The 21,328-nt window shown below is 43.7% G+C and overlaps 2 protein-coding genes across 6 annotated transcripts in view; one reads left to right on the plus strand and one right to left on the minus strand.

The window, feature by feature from the left end:
* Nucleotides 1-2,915: 2,915 nt before the first annotated feature.
* On the plus strand, nt 2,916-17,687 carry MASTL (microtubule associated serine/threonine kinase like). Of its 2 annotated transcripts, XM_068146070.1 has the most exons (13): nt 2,916-3,110; nt 4,587-4,724; nt 5,956-6,095; nt 6,848-6,936; nt 8,194-8,300; nt 9,035-9,167; nt 9,553-9,725; nt 10,778-12,004; nt 12,555-12,687; nt 13,073-13,087; nt 14,646-14,759; nt 14,848-14,949; nt 15,855-17,687. In XM_068146070.1, exons 2-13 carry the CDS (start codon nt 4,590-4,592, stop codon nt 16,010-16,012), a joined length of 2,526 nt encoding a protein of 841 aa, XP_068002171.1. In that variant the 5' UTR covers nt 2,916-3,110; nt 4,587-4,589; the 3' UTR covers nt 16,013-17,687. The 2 variants fall into 2 exon arrangements, with proteins under 2 accessions (XP_068002171.1, XP_068002172.1); XM_068146071.1 differs by lacking the exon at nt 13,073-13,087.
* Nucleotides 17,688-17,932: 245 nt separating this feature from the next.
* ACBD5 (acyl-CoA binding domain containing 5) overlaps nt 17,933-21,328 on the minus strand; it is a 30,574-nt gene continuing 27,178 nt past the window's right edge. For all 4 annotated transcript variants that reach the window (XM_068146074.1, XM_068146075.1, XM_068146072.1 and 1 more), the window contains one exon: nt 17,933-19,814. Coding sequence is in view for 2 of the 4 variants with exons in the window: in XM_068146075.1 (XP_068002176.1) it covers nt 19,802-19,814 (13 nt within the window). In the remaining 2 variants the exon portion in view is untranslated. The remainder of the gene's footprint in view (nt 19,815-21,328) is intronic.

The following is a 21,328-nucleotide window of genomic DNA, read 5'->3' on the forward strand; positions in this document are numbered from 1 at the left end:
CCCCTGACCGGGGATCACCGCCTCCAGGGGGCGGCCAGAGTTAGGCCCCTCTCGCAAGCGCCAGGCAGGACGGGTGAGGGAGGCTGGCGGCGGAGCCGCCAAAACCCCCCAAACAAACCAACCCACCCACACCACCAAAAACACTCCAAAGCCCCAACAACAACAACATAAAACCACACCCAAAAACCACCTTAAAAGGTGACGAACATTTACTTGGATCCACCCCAGGAAGTAGTTCTCCATGAAGCCTGTGCTGCCTGGAGGGCAGGGATCAGAGGTATTCTCTCGGGTGAGCTTGGGCTGTGGCAGAGTTTCACACCTGACATAACCTGATTGCACCAAAAGGAGCAATCTCTGCTGGGCTTCTCTGCTGAAATAGCTGCTGACAAGGCACAGCTACTACAGAGTTAAATGACATATACAGCCAATGATCAGTTGTATTTAATACCGTTACAGAAAGCTAATTTAAAACATGTTTCCTACAGTTGCTTATTGAATTGTATCTGTGGGATGGCAGTACCCCTTCACAAGTACAAGCAAGGCCTCCCTATACATTATCAGTTTGTAAGGATGTATCTTAGGGCCAAAGAAAGGCCTAATGAGTCTAATCTACAGGAAAAGCCTATCCTATATTGACCTCTCTATAGCTAGCACTTTGCTGATGTAGAAACTGCAACAAAGTAAAATCAGTGTGAATAAATTATGAACAGCAATGGCTATGTGAAAGCAACATAAAAACAGTAATAAAAGGGTTAAAAGAATGACCAAGAGCATAACAGAGCAGTAAACACTGGTAAACACTCTGCTGTGTAAACAGAGAGCAGAAGGCCTGTGCTCCAATAAGGTGCTATCACCCATGATTTGTCAGGCGGCCTGTGCCCTGGAACAGGAGGCTGGCAACAAGGTCAGAGCACATTGTACAGCAATCCCTATACCTGCTGTCACAACAAGGCAGATTGTAGCCATGGAGATAGCTTAAGTAAGGAAACAAAGATAATGGGAAGCAACCCTGCCTATGATTAATGTGGCTGAAGTAAGCAAGAACTGGAGGGCAATAACTGATCACATTATTCTATCTCCTGATCATTAAAAAGCCATCCAGAAAGCAGTTTGTCATCACTAATCCAGAGCACGCCAAGAGACAGTAAGGCCTCAGCAGTGACAGCAAGGAATGGATAGGTAGTGTACACTTGTACACAAGCCAAGTGCCGGGTTCTGCACATTGGCCACAATAACCCCATGCAGTGCTACAGGCTGGGGTCAGAGTGGCTGGAGAGCAGCCAGGCAGAGTGGGACCTGGGGGTACTGGTCGATGGCAGGCTGAACATGAGCCTGCAGTGTGCCCAGGCAGCCAAGAGGGCCAATGGCATCCTGGCCTGCATCAGGAATAGTGTGGCCAGCAGGAGCAGGGAGGTCATTCTGCCCCTGTACACTGCACTGGTTAGGCCACACCTCGAGTACTGTGTCCAGTTCTGGGCCCCTCAGTTTAGGAAGGATGTTGACTTGCTGGAACAAGTCCAGAGAAGAGCAACAAAGTTGGTGAGGGGTTTGGAACACAGCCCTATGAGGAAAGACTGAGGGAGCTGGGGCTGCTTAGCCTGGAGGAGACTCAGGGGTGACCTTATCACTCTCTACAACTACCTGAAGGGAGGTTGTAGACAGGCGGATGATGGTCTCTTCTTCCAGGCAGCCAGTACCAGAACAAGAGGACACAGTCTCAGGCTGCGCCAGGGGAGGTTCAGGTTGGATGTTAGGAAGAAGTTCTATACAGAAAGAGTGATTGCCCATTGGAATGGGCTGCCCAAGGAGGTGGTGGAGTCGCCGTCATTGAAGGTGTTCAGAAGGAGACTTGATGGGGTGCTTGGTGCCATGGGTTAGCTGTTTGGGTGGGTTGGATTGGTTGATGGGTTGGCCACGATGATCTTGAAGGTCTCTTCCAACCTGGTTTGGTTTATTCTAATAAAGGTTTTATTCTAATAAAGCCATCTTGGCTACACACAACTCTTGCAGCTTGCAAGTATCCAAGTGTGAGAAGATGTGAGGGAAGCATGTAAGAAAATGAGACAAAAATCCATTTCCTTGCAAAGAAATGTTGCCTTCCAGATCCTTAATGTGTCACACCAAGTTCTGCTGAACTCCTACACCTTCAAGCATCCCATGGGATTGAGAGAACAATACTTCCTTACAGCAAGGGACAATGTATGACCAAATTAGAAAGCTAGGTGATAAAGTGAGTAATTATTAGTCAAAGCTTTGACAGTCTGTCACAACGTTCCAATAATTAAACAAAAAAAAAGCTCAAATAATGCTACGCTTTTTTAATTGCTGTATACAATAAATGAGGACATTTTCAATGAGTCCTGATGAGGCTGGGAAGGCTATAATGAGGCAACATGGTCTGCCATAGAGAGTGCTGACACTTGCACTAGAGCAGAACTTGCAGATCCCGAAGGCAACACTACAGCCAATGTTATTCAGCGTATCTCTGTCCCTAATAAACACGTTACTGCTCCCGGTTGTGCTCAAACCAGAGCACACCGCTCACCAGACAGCACCGGCGGGCACCAACGGCAGCCGCCACCACGCAAAGGCCTGCGCCAGAGAGCAATGGCGACTCTGTGTGCGACGGGCGCGTCTGAGAGCAGGTACGAGAAGGTCCCCGCCGTTGCTCGGGGTTGTGAGAGAGGGAGCTGCCCCCCGCAGGACTCTGGCCTCACTGCCGCAGGGGAAAGCGGGCGGTCGCGCCGCCGCGGCAGCCATCACAGGCTCCTCCGCCAGGCAGTAACGGCCGCAGCGCCAGGGCTCTCGCGAGAGCAGCGCCCTCCTCCGCGCGCCTGCCCGTTGGCCGCTGCCGCGCAGGGCGGGGCGGACGCGGTTTGAAACGGCGCGGGGAGCCAGCGCCCGGCTGAGACATGGGGACGGGGGGGCCGGCGGCAGAGGAGGAGGGGGGAGCCGCCGCGACTGCTTCTCCTGCTGCTGCCGGCCCGAGGCGCGTCGAGGTTCCCCGGCCCCCTTCTATCGAGGAGTTCACCATCGTGAAGCCCATTAGCCGCGGCGCTTTCGGGAAGGTGTACCTGGGCCGCAAGGCGGGGAGGCTTTATGCCGTGAAGGTGAGGTACCGTCTGTAGACAGGGCCGCTTCCGAGCCGTCTCTCAGCCCTCTCGCTGCCTGGAATCGTGGTGCCGCCGCTCTCCGCTTTTGTTTAACCCTGTGTGGGAAAGGGACACCCCGCAGGCAGAGGGCAGGCGCCCCGCGGGGGCCCGTCCTGTCAGGCCCCTGGGTTGCTTGGACATGATCTCCATCGCCACCTTCCCTTCTCAGAAGCTAAGGACCTGTAAGACGTGTTGTCGGCGTGTCCGTGTTTATCTCTCTTCAAGTTCTTGTCCCCCTGGAAGCTTTGGTTCGGAGGCTTCCGATAGCAGCTGCTTTTGGAAGTACCTTAAGAGTGGAGGAAACGACTCCAAAAGCCTCTAAAGCGTCAGCGTGCGGCCTGCTGCTTGCTTGTAAATACCTGTAGCTGCCTCCAGTCAGCTGTACCGCTGGGGAGGCGTTCCCACGTTTGTTCAGGAGTTAAAAATCTGCCTCAGAGATACCCAAAAAGAGCAGGTTATAACAAGAATTTTTACTGACTATATTGTTTTGAAAAAATGTTGCGTTTTCTATGTTTTACCTAAAGGAACAAACTGGGCTTGGCAGTAGTAAAAAATTTGCTGATGGCTTGTGAGCTTGACTTTGCAATTAAAAGGGCTATAACGAGCCACAGAGTACACAAAGAAAATGTGAAAATAGTGCTATGTAGACGTTGGCTTTCAGAGCAATGTATGTCTGTTTGCATGAGCTCGTTAAAAGCATTTTGAGGTGAGAACCTTCGTGTAAATCATTGAGCATTATTGTAATGAAGTTTATGGATTGTTTACAGCTACAACACTTAAAAAAGGGCTAGATATTTATAGAGTTAAGGTCAGCACTTGTTACAAATGCAGTTCTAGATATCAAGATGGGATGGTTTGCTGCTGTGCTGTATTTTCAATCCTTAGCCTCTGAGGAGATGGCAAGACTTGTTGAGTGCTTGGGTGTATATACTTGCTGACCCTACTCATCTTCTGATGTGTGCAATTGCTGTAAATATTACTAATGTGACTTCCATTCAGGACTGAATTAGGAGGGCAATGAAAAAGGTTCTTGAATAACCTAGGGTTTAAAATTGTCTGTACATGAAGTTACAGTTCTGTTTTATATGCATACACACAAGCAAATTTGAAGTGCAGAGATAAATGGTTTGACTCAAGCTGTGCCAGGGGAGGTTTAGACTCGAGGTGAGGAGAAAGTTCTTCACCGAGAGAGTCGTTCATCATTGGAATGTGCTGCCCAGGGAGGTGGTGGAGTCACCATCCCTGGAGGCGTTCAAGAGGAGATTGGACGTGGCACTTGGTGCCATGGTCTAGTCATGGGGTCTGTGTTTATAGGTTGGACTTGATGACCCTCGAGGTCTCTTCCAACCTTAGTTATACTGTGATACTTTGACTATGGAACTGTGGGTTGAACAAAGACAAGAGTGTTTACTGGATTTTTATGTTGTTTTTCAGGTGATGAAAAAAGCAGACATGATCAACAAAAACATGGTTCACCAGGTCCAGGCAGAGCGGGATGCATTGGCTCTCAGTAAAAGTCCTTTCATTGTGCACTTATACTACTCACTGCAATCAGCTAATAACATCTATTTAGTGAGTAAATAAACTACTATGGTGTTTTATGATAGTGTTGAAAATGTAGTGCATAACTACAGCTGTGTCTGAATACATAGTTATATGGTAGGGATGGGTATTGCTGCATCACTTCTACTTTCTTCTTTCTCTGAATGGTTGAGCAAGTGAAGTATTTTTCTTCCCCTGGTACCTTTGAGATCTTTCCACTTGTGTTCCCTTTACTGGGGAGTCTTTTCTAATAGCTAACCTATTTTAGGAATATGTAGAAGTCTTAAGGAAAGCAGAATAAACCATTCTCTTCAAGCAGAATCTGACTGGAAGATGTCCTGTGGCTCACTTAAAGGAATCTTTTATTTGTTGCCTGTGCTTCAAATTCATTATGGTAGTTTGCCCATATGACAAGAGGATAACTATGGCAAAATTAAGTGTTAGTCCATATGGAGCACTGTGGAGTACAGCAGGACTTCAATATGATTTTACATACTACCTGCACACAAAGATATGGGTTAAGACTGTCTACCAAACCTCTGGTTTGCTGTAAGCAGACTGATCAGCTTGATTAAATTCTGAGACAAAGTTGCTGTGCACTACTGCATAGTGCATTTTGAGTGTAAATGAAGGCTGCTTTTCCTGCCATTAAAGTGAGTTTCTGGAATCCCACTAACTTTTTATATCCTGAATATAACATGGGACCATAATAGTGTGGGGGTTTCCTTGTCTTTTTATATCTTTTTTTAGATGCTTTTTTATGTCTTAAATGCACAGTAGCTCTCACTGCATACATGTCTAGACATTTGTACTTACTTCACAAGGCTCAGGTCTGAATTTAGTATTGTATATTAACACTTGGAAACTAAAATCATTGAGAAACCTCCTCTCAATACAAATCAATATCAATGGCATTTTTGGTTTTGGCCTTGAAGTGCTCTGCAGTTTATTTTCTGTAATAGAGAAATCTTTTAGAAGCTAATTAAAAAGCTGAATACAGTGGTTATTTGAGAGCTGACTACAGAGCATAGGCTGGGCAAGTAATATAAGAATAGGTAAATGGTCTATTAAGATGAAAAGGTCCTTGCTCTCTGAGGTTTTACTTATTTTAGCCAAGTGAAAGGTATTTCCTGGGAAATGTCCACATAAGGAAGCTTCTCTCAGCTTCTGCTCTGTGAAATTGTTTTCTTAGTAGTGAAAGCTGTCTTGTGTGGGTTGGGTTTTCATTACTTGCAAATTTGAAATGTGTCTTGATTGGCAGGTGATGGAGTACCTTATTGGTGGAGATGTCAAGTCTCTTCTCCATATTTATGGGTATTTTGATGAGGAAATGGCAATCAAGTATATTTCTGAAGCAGCACTGGCTCTGGACTATCTTCACAGGCATGGGATAATCCACAGGTAATACTTCTAATGTTTTTCTTACAAATAAGCCTTTGTTATTTTTGAGTTTCACTTCTTTCACTCAAATACCAAACCTGTCACCATGCCATAGTAACACTTGCTGGAGTTTCTGGAGGCTCCTTTTGCCTCTGTACTGGAGCAATGCTGTGAAACAACACCTGAAATGAAATCTGTCCATATGTTAAGCAGACAGATGCACACAACCTTCTCTGCCTGTGTGCTCTTCCCCCAGTGAAGCAGTCTGTCCGATATGCTGCCTTCTAGGTCATCTCTCCTTGTAGCCCTTAAATGCCTGTTAGTTCAGGAACCCTCTGGATGCTGCAGGCTTCTAACTGTAGGACAAAGGGACAATGACTGCTCTAATGCTGCCCCTGTAGTGAGTTCTTTGCTGTGTGCAGTGGTGCCTACAGAGCATCTATGAGAACTTTTGCTGGAATTTTCTTGTCATCTGTACTTGTCATGCAAAGGAGCTACACAGTAGTAAATGATGTGATGGTAGTACTCATGAGGAACACTTAAACCTGCTGAAACAGAATATGCACCTCTTGGGACATTCACAGTGGATTTACAAGGCCTGAGGTGTTTGTGCAGTACTTAGGTGGATGTACTTCTGGTGTACTTCCCCAATTAGAGGCTTCTGGCTAAAAAATGTTGCTGAGAAACAGCTATAACCAATATTTTGTATTGAATGTTAACTTAATATTGCTCAGTTGTCCTCTTGCTGACTTCAACCACATTTCTGTCTTCAGGGACCTGAAGCCAGACAATATGCTCATTTCTAATCAGGGCCATATAAAGTTGACAGACTTTGGACTTTCCAGAGTTACTCTGAACAGAGGTAAGAGATGTCAGTATCCTTTTGTTTGCATTGGAATGTATTTCTATCGGGTTCCATATTCTTGAATGCTTTACATTCCCTAGAAAGCAGGTTTCAGTTAACTAAGCCCAAATGCTACACTAATATCTAGCTTTTAGTAGGTAAGTACTGATAAGGTGAGGGTCTGCTCCAGGCATTACACTTCAGAGGCTAAAATTTGTTCTTTGGGACAGTGGTGTATGAAATCTGACCTAGAGTGTTTCTCTTGAGGTGCATGGATTTCAAAGTTTTCTATGAAGCCCACTAAGGGAATTCAAATAGTGAATGAATAATTCTGGCTTTTTCTTGTACCTCTGTCTATTTCTGTCCTTCAGTGCATGTTTCTCTGTCTTTGAATATATTATTTTCCATCCTGAACTGTACCATTCCAGACATTAATGTGAGGGGCAGGAGGAGGTTGTGAGTGCTAACAGAAGATGGTAAATCAGTGCTTTAGCCTATGAACATACCCTATCAAAGTAGCAGAAAACAGAACTAAATAGTCAATAGGCTGTGCAGCTCTTGAGGTGAACAGCCAGTTCCTGAGCTAGCTGGCACTTCTGATGCCTTAGCCACATCAGCCACACTAATGCTGCACAGCACCAGCTCAGTTTTTTGAGACAGCTGCTGGTGGGCACATCCTTTTATGGAGTTAAAACAATGGAGAAATTCAGTCAGTTGTGGAGTTTCATATGAAGGGCTTTAATTAAGAGTATAACAGAAAATCCAAAGTAGACTATTTTCTATACTGCTTTAATTTATAAATTCTAATGGGATTACTGTGTCTTGTGGAACATATGTTAGCTATAAGTCTACTTACCTTTAATGAGCAAAAGATGGCATCTAAGGTTGAATTTTTATGTATGAAAACTTGTAGCTTTTGTTGAGGTGCCTTCAAGAGCGAATGCAGTGTTTGGCCTGGAGTTACCATCTTAGCTTATAGGCTGGAACTGCTGCCTAAAACTCATGGCTGGCTATCAAGTTAGCACGTTTAATACAGCAGTATATTGGAGAAGAAATTGGACTTTGTTTCTGTATTTATAAACTAATTTTATGGTGACTGTATAGGTAGGAAGAGCTGGTTATGTCCTCACTTGGTTTTGGTGGCTGCTTTTGTGTATTTGTTCAGTATGTGACTAAATTTATTTGATAAAACTGAAGTGAATGCCTGTAAATTTTGCTTATGTAACAGCAAAAGGAAAACCTGACCTGCTTTATTTTCTTGGGGTCTGTTTTCAGAGATAAATATGGTGGATATCCTCACGACACCATCAATGGTGAAGCCAAAACAAGACTACTCGCGTACTCCAGGGCAGTTGTTGTCTCTCATCAGTTCTCTGGGGTTTGTAAGTAATTCTCATTCTTTGAAGTACTTGATTCTTTTAGTTTGCTTTAATACCTTAAATTCTCCTGGCTGATAGAATGACTTTCATTTCCAGCAGCTTGAAGGTCTGCAGTGAATTCTTTGAGCTATATATCCTAGAATCATTAAGGCTGGAAAAGGCCTCTGAAACAGAGTCCAACCATTACCTGATGATGCCAAGTCCACCATTAAACTGTGTCCCTAAGCACCACATCTACATATTTTTTGAACACTTGCAGGGATGGTGAACCCACCACTTCCCTGGGCAGCATCTTGTAATGCTTAACTGTCCTTTAGTGAAGTCATTTCCAAATGTCCAATCTGAAAACTCCTCTGGTGCAGCTGAAGGCCTCTTCTCATTCTGTTGCTTCTTACCTGGGAGAAAGATTGACCCCCACCTGGCTCCAGCCTCATTTCAGGTAGCTGTGAAGAGTGAGAAGGTCTTCCCTCAGCCTCTTGTCCAGGCTGAACAATCCTAGTTTCCTCAGCTGCTTCTCAGAAGACTTGTGCTCTAGACCATTCACCAACTTCATTGCCCTTCTTTGGACATGCTCCAGAAACTCTCTTTCAAACTGCTGACTATCAGTTGTGATTCAAAAAAATGTGGTGAATGAGCAAGGCTAAACTCCAATGCAAACGTAAAGAACACGTGAAGTTACACTCTCAATCCTGCATGTTTTGTTCATGCTCCATTAACTGTTTCTTCCTGCTTGATAGTATACTCCTGTTGGAATGAAAATGCCAGAGCACAATTCAAGTCAATCATCTGACAGTCTGCATGGAATGCTTTCTCCCTTACCTACCATCCTGAAGGAAACTACCCCCATTTCCAGTAAATTATTCAAAACATGTGAGTATACCAAGCCTTGTACTGGGTAATACTCTGGCTGGAAGGTTGTGATCTCTTAATTTTATGTGAGTAGCTTGGACTCATTTCATAAAAGGTGTGCTTGCATCAGTGTCTTGCTGTCTATTCTGTTTACTGTTCCTCCAGGTCTGACACTTTCACCTACATGTCATCTTCTCATATCTGTTTTTCAACTGCAAAATGAGCCCTCAGGGTTTTACAGAAAGTGGCAGTTCTTGACATCCTTTCATTGAAAATCATTTTCCACAGCAATGATGTCATGCTTTGCTTTCTGTAACTTCCTCTGTGGAACTTGATGTATTGTGAAGTTGGTTACTATGTTGCTTATTTGTATCAACATTTGACTTATTTTTATTTTCCTCTCAAGGTCTTGAGACTTCTCAATTAACTCCTGTGATGCCAGTGAGAAGTTTAACTGCCTCTCTACTGCAGTCAAGAAACAGGTTTGGTACCTCCAGTGCCAGCAGTCAGTCAGTCACCTGCCTGTCTGGTATGGAATCAGAGAGCTGCAGCAGCCCCAGGTGGGAGAGAGATGTAGAGGTCAGGACTGTTCCATCTTCCCACTCTACATTTAAATTGGCTTGTACTTGTATGTGCACTGTTGCAGATTTCCTCTACTGTCTTTCTCCAGTGATTTCAAGCATACAGAGCCTTCCTACAGGAGCAGGGGTTGTAAACTTTGAGTAGGAGCTTTGGATCAAACTAGTATTTTTTTCTTCAAATACTCTTGTGCAGCATAACAGGCAGAGTGAGTGCCATTTAGCCTGCAGCAAAGGAGTGAAGGAGGTTTCTACTGGCACTGGTTTAGTCCTGTTCTTCACACAGGTGGGCAACACTGGGAGCACTGGCTCTCTGGAAGCTGACCTTATCCCTACAGCTTCATTAGCTCAGGTTTTCAGACAAAATTTCTTTAAAGGCAGAAGTTGGGAAAAATAATGTGCTTCAAACTTCTGGCCACTGAAAAAGCTTAAAGTTTGTAGTACTGAAGGGTTTTGTATCAATTAACCCAAGACCAGTAATTACAGCTGATAGGAAATACCTTCTTAAACTGTTAATGAAATCCTGTACTAATACAGACCTGCACAAAAATGCTGCTGTGGTCTTTAGTCCCTTAGCACAATTACTGTTTAGATCACACAAACTTCTGGTTAAAAGAGTTTATAATTGGTTTATCTTCCATTTCCCATACTATCAGACTTCTTTTTTTCCATCTGTGAAGTGTAATATACCACAGGGTTTATGGTGGGGTGCTTTGGTTTGGGGTTTCTTAGTTTCTAAGAACTTCTTAGCATAACAAAAATCACAAAACCACCTTCAATTCTTGTATGTTTTGCTCCTTAGGCACTTAAAAATACTGCTTGTTCCATTGTATTCTAGCAAACTTATTTAGGATTTTAAAGGGTAAAATTATTCCTGATTTAGTTTTGCTTCTTTTTACTGTGTCATATTTGTTCTTTGTAACCACTAGCAGTGACAAGTAATGCTTCCCATTTTGTAGTTCTGTGTGGAAGTGGAAATAAGGTATTTTAAAGAATACAGCTGTAGCCCTCTTGTTTTTTTCAATACTCAAAACTTCATGTGCTTACTTGCAGCAAAGTGAAGATGAACCATGTTCTGCAACAGGCAAAACAGCTCTCCCTTCCAGTGCAGAATTCCTGAACAGCAAAGGTGTTAAAAACTTAAGGAAAAAAGAGCTGGAGTCTGCCATTTCTCCCTTCAGCAGCAATGATTCTGGCAGCAGGCAGCAGCTGGAAAGTAAATATTCTCATGTAATAGATACTCCTGTGACCACACTGGATGTGAAAGGCATAGTCAGAAAATGTCTTTCTGAAAATGAGATTTGGGAAGAAAAGCACTTTGTAAATAAAAGAGAGATGGCTAATGAAACAGCAGAAACTTCCAATCAACAGCAGCCATCTTCAAGGGAGAATGAGCCTGTCAAGCCCCTCAAAGAGGAAGACATTCTTGAAAAGCCAGGTGTGAAAAGAAGCTTTGCACTAGTGGACACCAGTCCTTGTCAGGAGCTTAACTATGTCAAAAAAAGCACTGCAGAATATAAGCGTGGCTGTCAGATCTTGGAGTTTGGAGCAAGCCAAAGGACAGGTCTGACAGCAGAAATTCAGTCCTTGATGCTCTCGGAGGATGGACACCTACTTAACCCCAGTGAAAGCAAGGAGGAAATGAAGAGTTCTCTTGGTAACCTGCAAACAGTTAAAAACCAACTTACTCCATCTATTGCCAAAAACCTCATGTGTGACCTGGATGCAGACTGTGAAAAGCAGGATACAAAAGAGTACATGAACTCGAGTTTCTTGGGCACTGCTGATGAAAAACCTTTAGGAATCCTCGGTGCGGATTCTGAGTTAACAGAAATGTCTGTTACTGAAAGCCACTTAGAAAAGCAGCTTTCAGATTTGGACAGAAGTGTGAAAGACCTTTCCTTTGAGGAACCAAAGGCAGAAGGTGTGCTGGTGACATCTCCAGAGTCCCGAGATGTCTTGCAAAACGGAGAGGAAGCACATACTCTCCAGGACAGCAAGCTCTTGCATCATGACAAGCATAATGACCAAAAACACATGGAAGAAACTTCCCTTGATGCAGTATCTTCTCCTCCAGAAAAGGTCATGGAAGCACTGAGTGCCCTCAAAAAAAATGCTGTTGTTTTTCGAAGCTATAATAGTCCAATTAATCTATCCAATGCATCTGAGCCATGCAGCATGACTTCCTTAGATATAATGGATCTTTCACCTGCTTGCAGTGGCTCTTACCCAACAGCTATTACTCCATTACAGAAAGGAAGACCATACAGGGTCTATCAGGTATGTCAGGAGACATGTAGAAACTTTGTGCATGTGTTAGACATTAGTGCACTAAAATTATTTCAGCTGTTAACTTAGGCAAAAGGAGTGGTTTGGGGTAGTCTAAGTGACCTTTGACAGCCTTTCCCCTGTTGTGTGGCCAGTGTTAATTTCTGTAAAAGCTTAGCAGTAAGTGTCATAGTAGTATCAGTCAGGGTTGGAAGGGACCACAAGGATCATCTAGTTCCAACCCCCCTGCCATGGGCAGGGACATCTCTCACTGGTGTCCCCTGATTTACCTCTAGCTCAACATGCATTGCCTGTCCACTTCCCTGAGCAATCCTTCACACTTGCAGGGGACTGCTCTTTTGTCTCATCCAGCTTGTAGTGCAGAATGGTGCTCCCTAGGAGTAGTTGAAGGTTTCCTGATGTAATGAGTCTTTGATTTGGTTAGTTGGCATCACCTGTTGTACCCATTACTAAACACCTGTTATATCTCTTACTAAACCTGGAGATGGCAGTTTCTCAGCTGGTTTTGTTTAACATCTGAAATCTTTGTTGCATCTTTGAGACACCTGGAGATGCTGGTGCACCACACAGGACTCCGAAGAGTGTAAGAAGAGGAGCTGCCCCAGTGGAAGGTGAACGCATCCTAGGGACCCCGGACTACCTGGCACCTGAGCTGCTCTTGACAAAATCCCATGGTAAGGCAGACAAACATGGAGTTTGTAAACACTTGAAAGGTGACATAGTTACATTTCTATATGTCTTTAGAGTTCTAAACCCTTCAAGTAACATAATGGGTACCTTCAGTAAAACCAGAGTGTTCTGCCTTTGGAACTCAAGTTTTCCCTCACTGTTTGTGCAGCTGTGATCCCAAACTAGAATCACGTTATAAAACTGTTTTATTTCTAACTCAGATGTAACATTGTCATCTTCCTTTTATGGTTGAGCTACTACCTCAAGAGAGGGAAAAAATACAATCTGCATTCCTATGCCTTCAGAAAATCCTACCTATTATTTGATGCTTGTGTTTGGTAGGGGTTTTTGCAATAATTGTAATGTTCTTCATTGTCTTTTCATATGCAGGGACTCAGATCTCTGGTGAGTTTGATACATGCTGTGCAGAAATGGAGTGCTCAGCATAACTGGATAGTCAAAGTGTAACTAGATCACAATTCCCAAGAGAACTGTCTGGGTGAACCATGTTTCAGATGTGCCCAGTGTGCATTCCACATAAGGACACATGATGCTTCCTCAGAGGATTCAGGAACCATCAGCCTCACTGACTGGGCTATCAGAAATCACACCTAAGCCTGCACTTCAGGAGTGAAGTTGCCATTGGCATTCTGTAATAGAACATAAACCAGAGACACTTTCTTATTGCCTCCTTTCACTTCATGCACTGATTTACTGTGTGTGGGTGAAGAGGGTTCAAGACCTGGTACTTATGGTTTTTGCTTGCAGGCACGTGATAGGAGTTCATCTCATCTTTGGTTAAACTTCCACAGATTGATAAAATGGTTTGGATTATCTAGTTGCAACCCCCTTCTATGAGCAGGGGCAACCTCCACTAGACCAGGTGAAACCTGTGTTACTCCATTGTTCAGAGTTGTGATCTTGTTAGACTTTGACTGAAGCAGGGAATAGTTCATCTGAACACTCAAGTACTTCTAACAGTGGGTGTGATCTCTCACTGCTCTGATGCTTAGCTTGGTGGGGCACTTGTGCTGCTACTCAAAGCTGCTAGAAGTGCACTAGATTACTAGGTACACATTTCAGTGTTCAGCTGTTCTAAATTTAGTCAATAGTCCTTTTGAAATTACTTAAGACATTTGGGTTTTTAACTTGGAAGTTGGTTATCTGTTTTCTGTATGCCAAAAAACTACACTTCCTCTGTTTCAAAGATTCTTTTTGCAGCAAGTGTGGCATCTGTTTTTTTTAATGCAGTTGAGTGGGCATGGCTTAAAGGTGCAGAAAGCTCAGAATGCATGCAGTGGTGTCTGGGGTTGCTTTGCCTGCTTGGTTTTGAGTAGGTTAATAAAATGAGTTTGGGAGGGAAATAGAAGGTGGAAAACCAAAATCAGTAAAGGAGAGATGGCTACTAACACATTGCCCTAATCAGCTGTAGTGTAGTGGAAAGTGACTCCAGCTGCTTGTGTGCTGACTTGTCTCTGCAACCTGTTGCCAGTGTTTTGATGTAAGTTTGGACAAATGAAAATGAAGTTCAGTAGTTTGGGTTCTTGGAGTTTTCTCAAAGAACCAAGACAATGATGTAGGTCACAACGCAGAGCATTCATCCAGGCTGTGGAGCAGGTGTTAAGCCAGCTGTTTCTTCTCACAACACAATGTCCTGGACACATCAGCTCCCAGATTCTCTGTGATGGGAGTTGATAATTAGATTGTTCCTAAAAGCCTCCTTGCTTTTACTAGTAAAAGCAGCTATTACCTGTAATCAATTAAGGACAAGACTGGCTTTAAGAAGCACTTTAATATATTATATCTTCTGCAGGATTATTAAGTACAACTTATTTTCTCTTTGTTTTAAAGAATTTTTTGAGGATTTAAACACACTCCAATTTCTGCCATGGCTAACCTTCCAGTCTTTGCAAATATGATTAAACTTTTGTGGCAGTGTAATGACCTGGGTTTCTCTCACCAGATTCTGCTGTAGACTGGTGGGCCCTTGGAGTCTGTCTGTTCGAGTTTCTAACTGGAGTTCCACCTTTTAATGATGAAACCCCCACCCAAGTCTTCCAAAACATTTTGAGAAGAGGTAATTGGTTTCATTAACTAGGGGAAGTATGCAATGCCAACACTTGGTTTGTGGTTTGAGTTACTGACTTGTTTGCATCTCTCTGTAGATATTCCCTGGCCTGAGGGTGAGGAGAAGCTGTCTGATAACGCTCAAAATGCAATAGACATTCTTCTAACCATTGACAGCACCAAGAGAGCTGGTCTGAAGGGTTGGTATTAAAATGCCTTTATTTGGTCTGGAGCACAGCTCTAGGAGGAGGGGCTGAGGGAGCTAGGGTTGCTTAGCCTGGAGAAGAGGAGGCTCAGAGGGGACTTTATTGCTGTCTACAACTACCTGAAGGGAGGTTGTAGACAGGCAGGGGCTGGTCTCTTCTCCCAGGCAGCCAGCACTAGAACGAGAGGACACAGTCTCAAGCTGCACCAGGGGAGGTTTAGGCTGGATGTTCTTTGTAGTGATTGCCCACTGGAATGGGCTGCCCACAGAGGTGGTGGAGTCACCATCACTGGAGGTGTTAGGAAGAGGTTGGATGGGGTGCTTGGTGCCATGGTTTTGTTGATTAGATAGTGTTGGATGATAGGTTGGACTTGCTCTCGAAAGTCTCTTCCAACCTGTTCTGTTCTCAATCTCAGTGGTGATGTCCTCCTTGTGAAACATGGACTCTTCAGGTTCCATGAATAGTACCAGAACAAGCTGTGGTCTTTCCTGTATTTGTTGTGCCCTGTTTAGTGTTTTGACACCTGATGCCCCAAAGGTTATTCTTACATAACTAAGTAACAGATATTTGCTGGCTTTAACCTAACTGATTTTAGGAACCTTGATTAAAAGCATCCTCCAGAAGTTAATGCAAAGGAGCTTTTCCTTTGGAGTCAGCCTGCCTTTACTGAGTGTATAAAGGAACACAGAGTTAGACAGTATGTGCTATACCAAAGCCCTGTAGAAGGACTTTAAATACTTGAGGTTTGTGGTAATTGAAGCCCAGCTGCAATCTGCATGTTTGTGAGTTTCCAAAAGGGGGAAATAAGAGCAAATTTGAGTTACCCACTGAGTGGACAAAGTGACTATGAGGCTTGAACCAAAGGAGGCTCACAATGCTTTTATCAACTTCTGTTGCAGAACTGAAGCAGCATCCCCTCTTCCATGGTGTGGACTGGGACAATCTACAGAATCAAGCGATGCCCTTCATACCTCAGCCAGATGATGAAACTGACACCTCCTACTTTGATGCCAGGAACAATGCTCAGCACCTGACTGTGTCTGGATTTAGTTTATAGCATCATGATAAGCAAACTGCTCTGGTTTTGCACACTTGCAGGTTGTCCTGTAACACTAGTTTGTCTGAACTATGTTTCCTTGCCAGATGTAGGGTGTTCTATCAGTCTGTCTTTATTGCTGTGCCCTTTATTCTCAAGGGAAGCTACTCTACATAACTTGGCTGGTATCAAGTGCTTTCATGCTACTCCCTTACTGCACCTTGCTAAGATGCCTGAGGGTTATATTCCTTGGAGCAATGGTGGGGCTTCTGAACTCTGGTTAGGAAGTGTGAAGTTATATCCCAGTTAAACCTAACAGGGAAAGGATGTAAGTGCATACTAATTACTTAATTATAAGTCAGGTATTGGTGGCTCAGGTGCTGGCAGCTTGGCTTGGGAGCAGCCCTTTCTGTGCAGTGTAAATAGATGTCCACTGAGCAGAGCTGATGTTCCTGGTGGAGATGGAAAGTTGGAATTTTAAGTAGGAAGTTTCCATGCCATGTTCTGTGTTTTAACCCTTGCTGGGTAAGAGAGACAGGCAGTGTTGTTCCAGGTTAGCTGGGCTAGCTGTGGCATGATAGATAAGCAGTAGTCCCACTGGTGGTTACCCTTTCCTAGACAAAGGAGCAGGGAGAGGATGTGTGGAACAAGTCTACTGAACACAGGCTGTGCTTCCGTTCCTGCACTGTAACCACACACGCTGTACCAAGAGGGGCTGAAAGTTTTAGCAACTGCTTGTTTTAAGTAGGAGATGCTCTCTGTGCTCACTCCTGTCAGATAACAGAAAACAGAATCACCCAGGTGTTAGCTAACAAGTGAAGTATTGGTCTTACTGAAGCTGCTATGAAGACTGTAATGCATTGCATGTCCAAGGTGCTTTTTAAACTGCCACCCAGATCTGGGGTTTTTGTCTGAACTCAAGCCACAAGGGTAGGTTCAGTATTAGAAATCCTAAGGAGGGGGTGAGTATTTAAACTGACTTGTAAATGCCACACAGCCTTACATCTGCCAGGCTTTAGACATGCCTACAAATAAATTTCTACCTTTGATATTTTTCTTGCATAGGTATCTTTCTCAGCTGACTTACTGCAGGGTTTTGTTCTCAAGCTTTGTGCTTGTCAGCTGAAGAGCACTTGGCTAGATGGCGGTGCCAGTGGCCCAGTGCCAAGCACTTTGTTAGTGGTTTTGGCTAAGTGGCTCTCATGTCTCGAACTGATCTCTCTTGCAGGGAAAGGGAGCTGTCCCTTCATTGCCATGCTTCCTGAAAGACAAGATTTATTGATGGAATTCTGAGGAAACAGTGGCTGCTAAGCTTTCTCCTGTCCCCTCAGGTAGCTGGGAAAGGAATGGGGAGAGAAAAAGGAAGTTTCTTCTAAGAACCAAAAGTGCTAATTCTTAGGATCTGAGAACAGCAAATCCCAGTGCTAGGTGTGACAGTCTCACACTTACACAGAAATAGAAGTCTTGGATAACTCTTACTGCCACTAACTTGCTGTTAGGCTCACCTAGCATGTGTGCAGTGTTTGGAGGCTAAGATGTTGAAATGCTGCCACGCCTCTTGAGCTTGCAGCACAAGCTGGTCTGTATGTGGTTACTTGGTCTAAAATCCATTCTTTTCCCCTCTGTTGTGTTCTCAAAAAGTTGACCTTGAACACTTAATATAAACCTAAAATAAAATACTGCCATTCTGCTGTGCCTTGTTTCTGGACTTTGGTCATGCTTTTGACCCTGCTTTGAGGAGGGTGGGAGGTGGAATGGCTGTTTCCCCCTACTCCAGCAAAGACTGATCAAAGGTAAGTGTTGGAAGCACAAATGTTGGCAATGGGAAAGCATAACTTGCTGCTAGGCTGTTGCTTGACACTAGCCAGCAGGCTCTTCTCTACAGCCCAAGCAGCTAGGATACAGCACTTATTACCTAGTAAGAAAATGCAGGATAAAATAGCAAGTATTAAGGGATTGGTTTATTGAACATGAATAAATAACAAGGATGGCACAGGCCTACATTTCTTTCAGGGGAAGGTAACAGTTCAGTATCTTAGAGGATGTCTGTACCACCTCTAAAAGCTAGACACCAATATGTCATGGGTAGAAACTAGGGGAGGAGGCACTCCTGGGTGCTTCATCCTGTCATGAGCTACACTGCTTCAAGAGGTGGCTTTTAAAGTGACCTTCAAGCTTCACTATCCTTCCTGTATAGTCATCTCTATCATTTTATGGTAAGAAGTCAAACACTTAAGGAACTTCAAGCTACAGGCACAATGGCTTCAGGTCACAGCAGAAGCTTTGTTCAAACCTGAGTTTTTGGTACATTTCATGCCAAAACTCATCTCTGGCACCTGGAACCACCTGAGTGTTACAGCAGTCCTCAAAGAGGTTCTTTACATTTTATTTTTCAATTCAGCTTTACAGTAAGAAAAACTGGAAGAAGGGGGAAGGAACTCTTTAAAAACACCCCATACTTAACTAAAAACAGGATTAAAATTGCTCTGGTAAAACAAAGAGTTGGTTCTGGGGTTACATTTTTATACAGTAGAGCTGTATTAAAATGTCTACAGTGCATGAAAAATGTTCTCCAAACTATAAAAGGTTTTCAGGAAGGACACAAAGATAAACTTCCCTCAACAGTTCTATTTGTACAAGGTGCACAGCGTGAACAGTGTGGCATTCCTGAAGGTTCAGATCCTAAGCACAGGTTATGGTATGATGTAATTCTTTAGAGCAAATGAATGTCTTACTCCTCTGTCAAATCGAGTACATTTCCCTTTGCTAGAGATTTAGACAATATATTAACTTTTAGTGTAAAGCATGCTTTAGGTGAGCAGACTTCACCAGGTTGTCACTGTCTGCTGATTAATAAATAGGGGGTGGGGAAGAAAGATAAGTGGCACCAAAATTAGCTGAAGAGTTTTGTTCTGAAAGGAAATAGAAGGATAAGAGAAGAAAACCAGAACTGGTAACTTTCCTCATGTGACTTGGAACAAGTCCACACAAGTTTAGGGCAAGATTAAATCTTGACAAACTGACAGAACTGAGCTCAGAGAGATGCTTACCAGGCTGGCTACTCTCATCTGAAAGCAGCTTGTGCTTAAACTCTGCCTTTCAGCTCCAACCAGCTGCTGCCAGCAAGGACAAGTTCTCAGCGATAGAAGTGTCAGGTGCAGCTGCTTTAGCTGGCTCCCTTGTACCAGGCACTGCTCCACCCTTCCATTCCAGTCCCTCTGGTCCTAGTGTCTCTATCTTTCCATATTGACTGATATCTCTTCCCAGATCTCCTGCACGATGCTAAAGGATTCAGTGCACATGGGAATTTGCCCACACTCTTTTAGCAGCAAGAAGAACCAGTTACATTCCTCAGAGCTAGACTGTATTTTTCCAACAGCTTACAGAGTCTTGAATTTGTACTTTATTAGTGCTTTCCTCTGATAATGTCTAACCCTGTGGAGAAAGAGGCAGGGATGTAAAATCATTTCTAGATTAAAGTGACAGTTTTGTATGTTTTCACTTCCTCTTTTACAAAGATGATATCCTCTTCACCCTCTGACATCAGTAATTACTGCAGGCCCCTCCACAAGCACCTTCCAAAATTAATGTTCCTATGATTTTTTGAGGATGGAATTATTTGTAGCCTAGGAGCTGTGAATCATTCAAGTTTCAATAATGTTAGTCCTTCAATGCTTAGCTCAAAGGTAGTACAAAGTATTACTACAGCAGAAGGAATCATCCCAGATTTTGCAATTCCATGAGATTTCAGAATTCCTTCACCTTCCAGGGCCATCTTCTCCAGCAGTCTTTCAGCAAAGTCATCAATTCTCAGTTCAGTTTTCTAAAAGAAGAACCAAATAAGTTAATGTTCTTTTTCACAAGTTATGTCAATGGCTTCCAATCCACTCAAATACAACACTGCTCCAGGAAATGTCAAAATGTGCCCTCTGAAGTTATAGAACAACCTTCAACTCTAGAGTACAGGCACAACGTGCACCCAGGAGCACGAAATGCCACTGGGAATTCTCGAGTGCAGATGAAATTCCTCAGAACAGGCCTGGACCACAGCAGTCAGTGGTTTGCTGGCTCACAGCAGAGCAACACTTCCAGCTGGTTTTTCAGTGACTCAAAACACACCATCAGATAAAATGCTGAGTTGAATCTGAACAGCTCTCAACAATCATGATCATTAAAGATACATTTCTGCCTGTCCTCTGATTTTAGAGCCCTCAGGGTTCAGATTTTCAAGCTGTCTTCAGTGAGGGCTCCAATAGGACTGCTCAGATTTTCAGCACTAAGTATCCTATAAAGGAATGAGGCAGATTCAGAGGCTCAAGAGCCTCAATCAGCCAGAACCACCACACTGCAAGGTGCTGAGAGTTGAGCAGGGCTGCCCCTTCTCAGGGACAGAAGACCTTCTCCCCACTAGTGTTTGCTCCACCATGTGAAAGTTCAGAAGCTCCACAAGGTAGCACAGGCTCTTAGGTTCAATGCCACAAGTACACAGACATGGCCAATAAACACACATGTACAGCTGTGCCCTAAACTTCCACATGGTGCAGAGTGCAAGTTGAAAGTGGCAATGGCACAACAGAGAAGGACTCTTGGTTTGCAATTCCCTTTTCTCTGAGTGCATTTGATCAGCTTCATTGTTAAAGGAGATGAAACTCAATGGAAAGGAGACACAGGAGGAGATGATCTTTACATTCTGCCCCCCAGGCTGATTTCTTCAGAAACAAAGAAGGTGTCTGAAGAAGACAGAAATTTGAGTTGTTCTGTTCTTGAAGTTCATCTCATCTTAATACAGTCCATGAATGAGCAAACAAAACAAGGACTATCTGGGGCTGTGCTGTCTCCATGTCTCACAGAGATGCCAGTATCACCATCAGCAGAACATGGTACAAATCCTGGTGTCCTGGACTCAAAAAGAAGGTTGCTAAACTGGAGCATTCAGGAAAGAGCCACCAGAACCAGCCCAAGGCTGGAAAACAGCTCTGAAGTGAGATTCCGGTTGCTCCATCTGTTTTGTTTAAGCAAGAGATTAAGAGATGACCTGGTGTTAAGCAATACAGTACCCATGGAAAACATATCAGAAGCTCTCTGTCAAGTAGATAAAGATCTAGGAAAATCCAGTGGGTGAAAGCTGAAGCTGGACAAATCCAAACTACAAATAATGTACCATCTGCTTCCTCATCTCGGCTCTCAATCATTAGCACAATCCATCAGAGACAGTGCTGGAAAGGACACTTTTCTACACACTGATTTCTGACTGAACCTGGGCATTCAGAGGCTGCTAGAGAGGTCAGCAGAGGTGATCAGCAAGGTTTACAAGAACAGCACACTGCTCAGACAGAC

Source organism: Melanerpes formicivorus, unplaced genomic scaffold, assembly GCF_026170545.1.
Source record: "Melanerpes formicivorus ecotype bairdi unplaced genomic scaffold, bMelFor1.0.p_v2 SCAF_13, whole genome shotgun sequence".
Taxonomy (NCBI): Eukaryota; Metazoa; Chordata; class Aves; order Piciformes; family Picidae; genus Melanerpes; species Melanerpes formicivorus.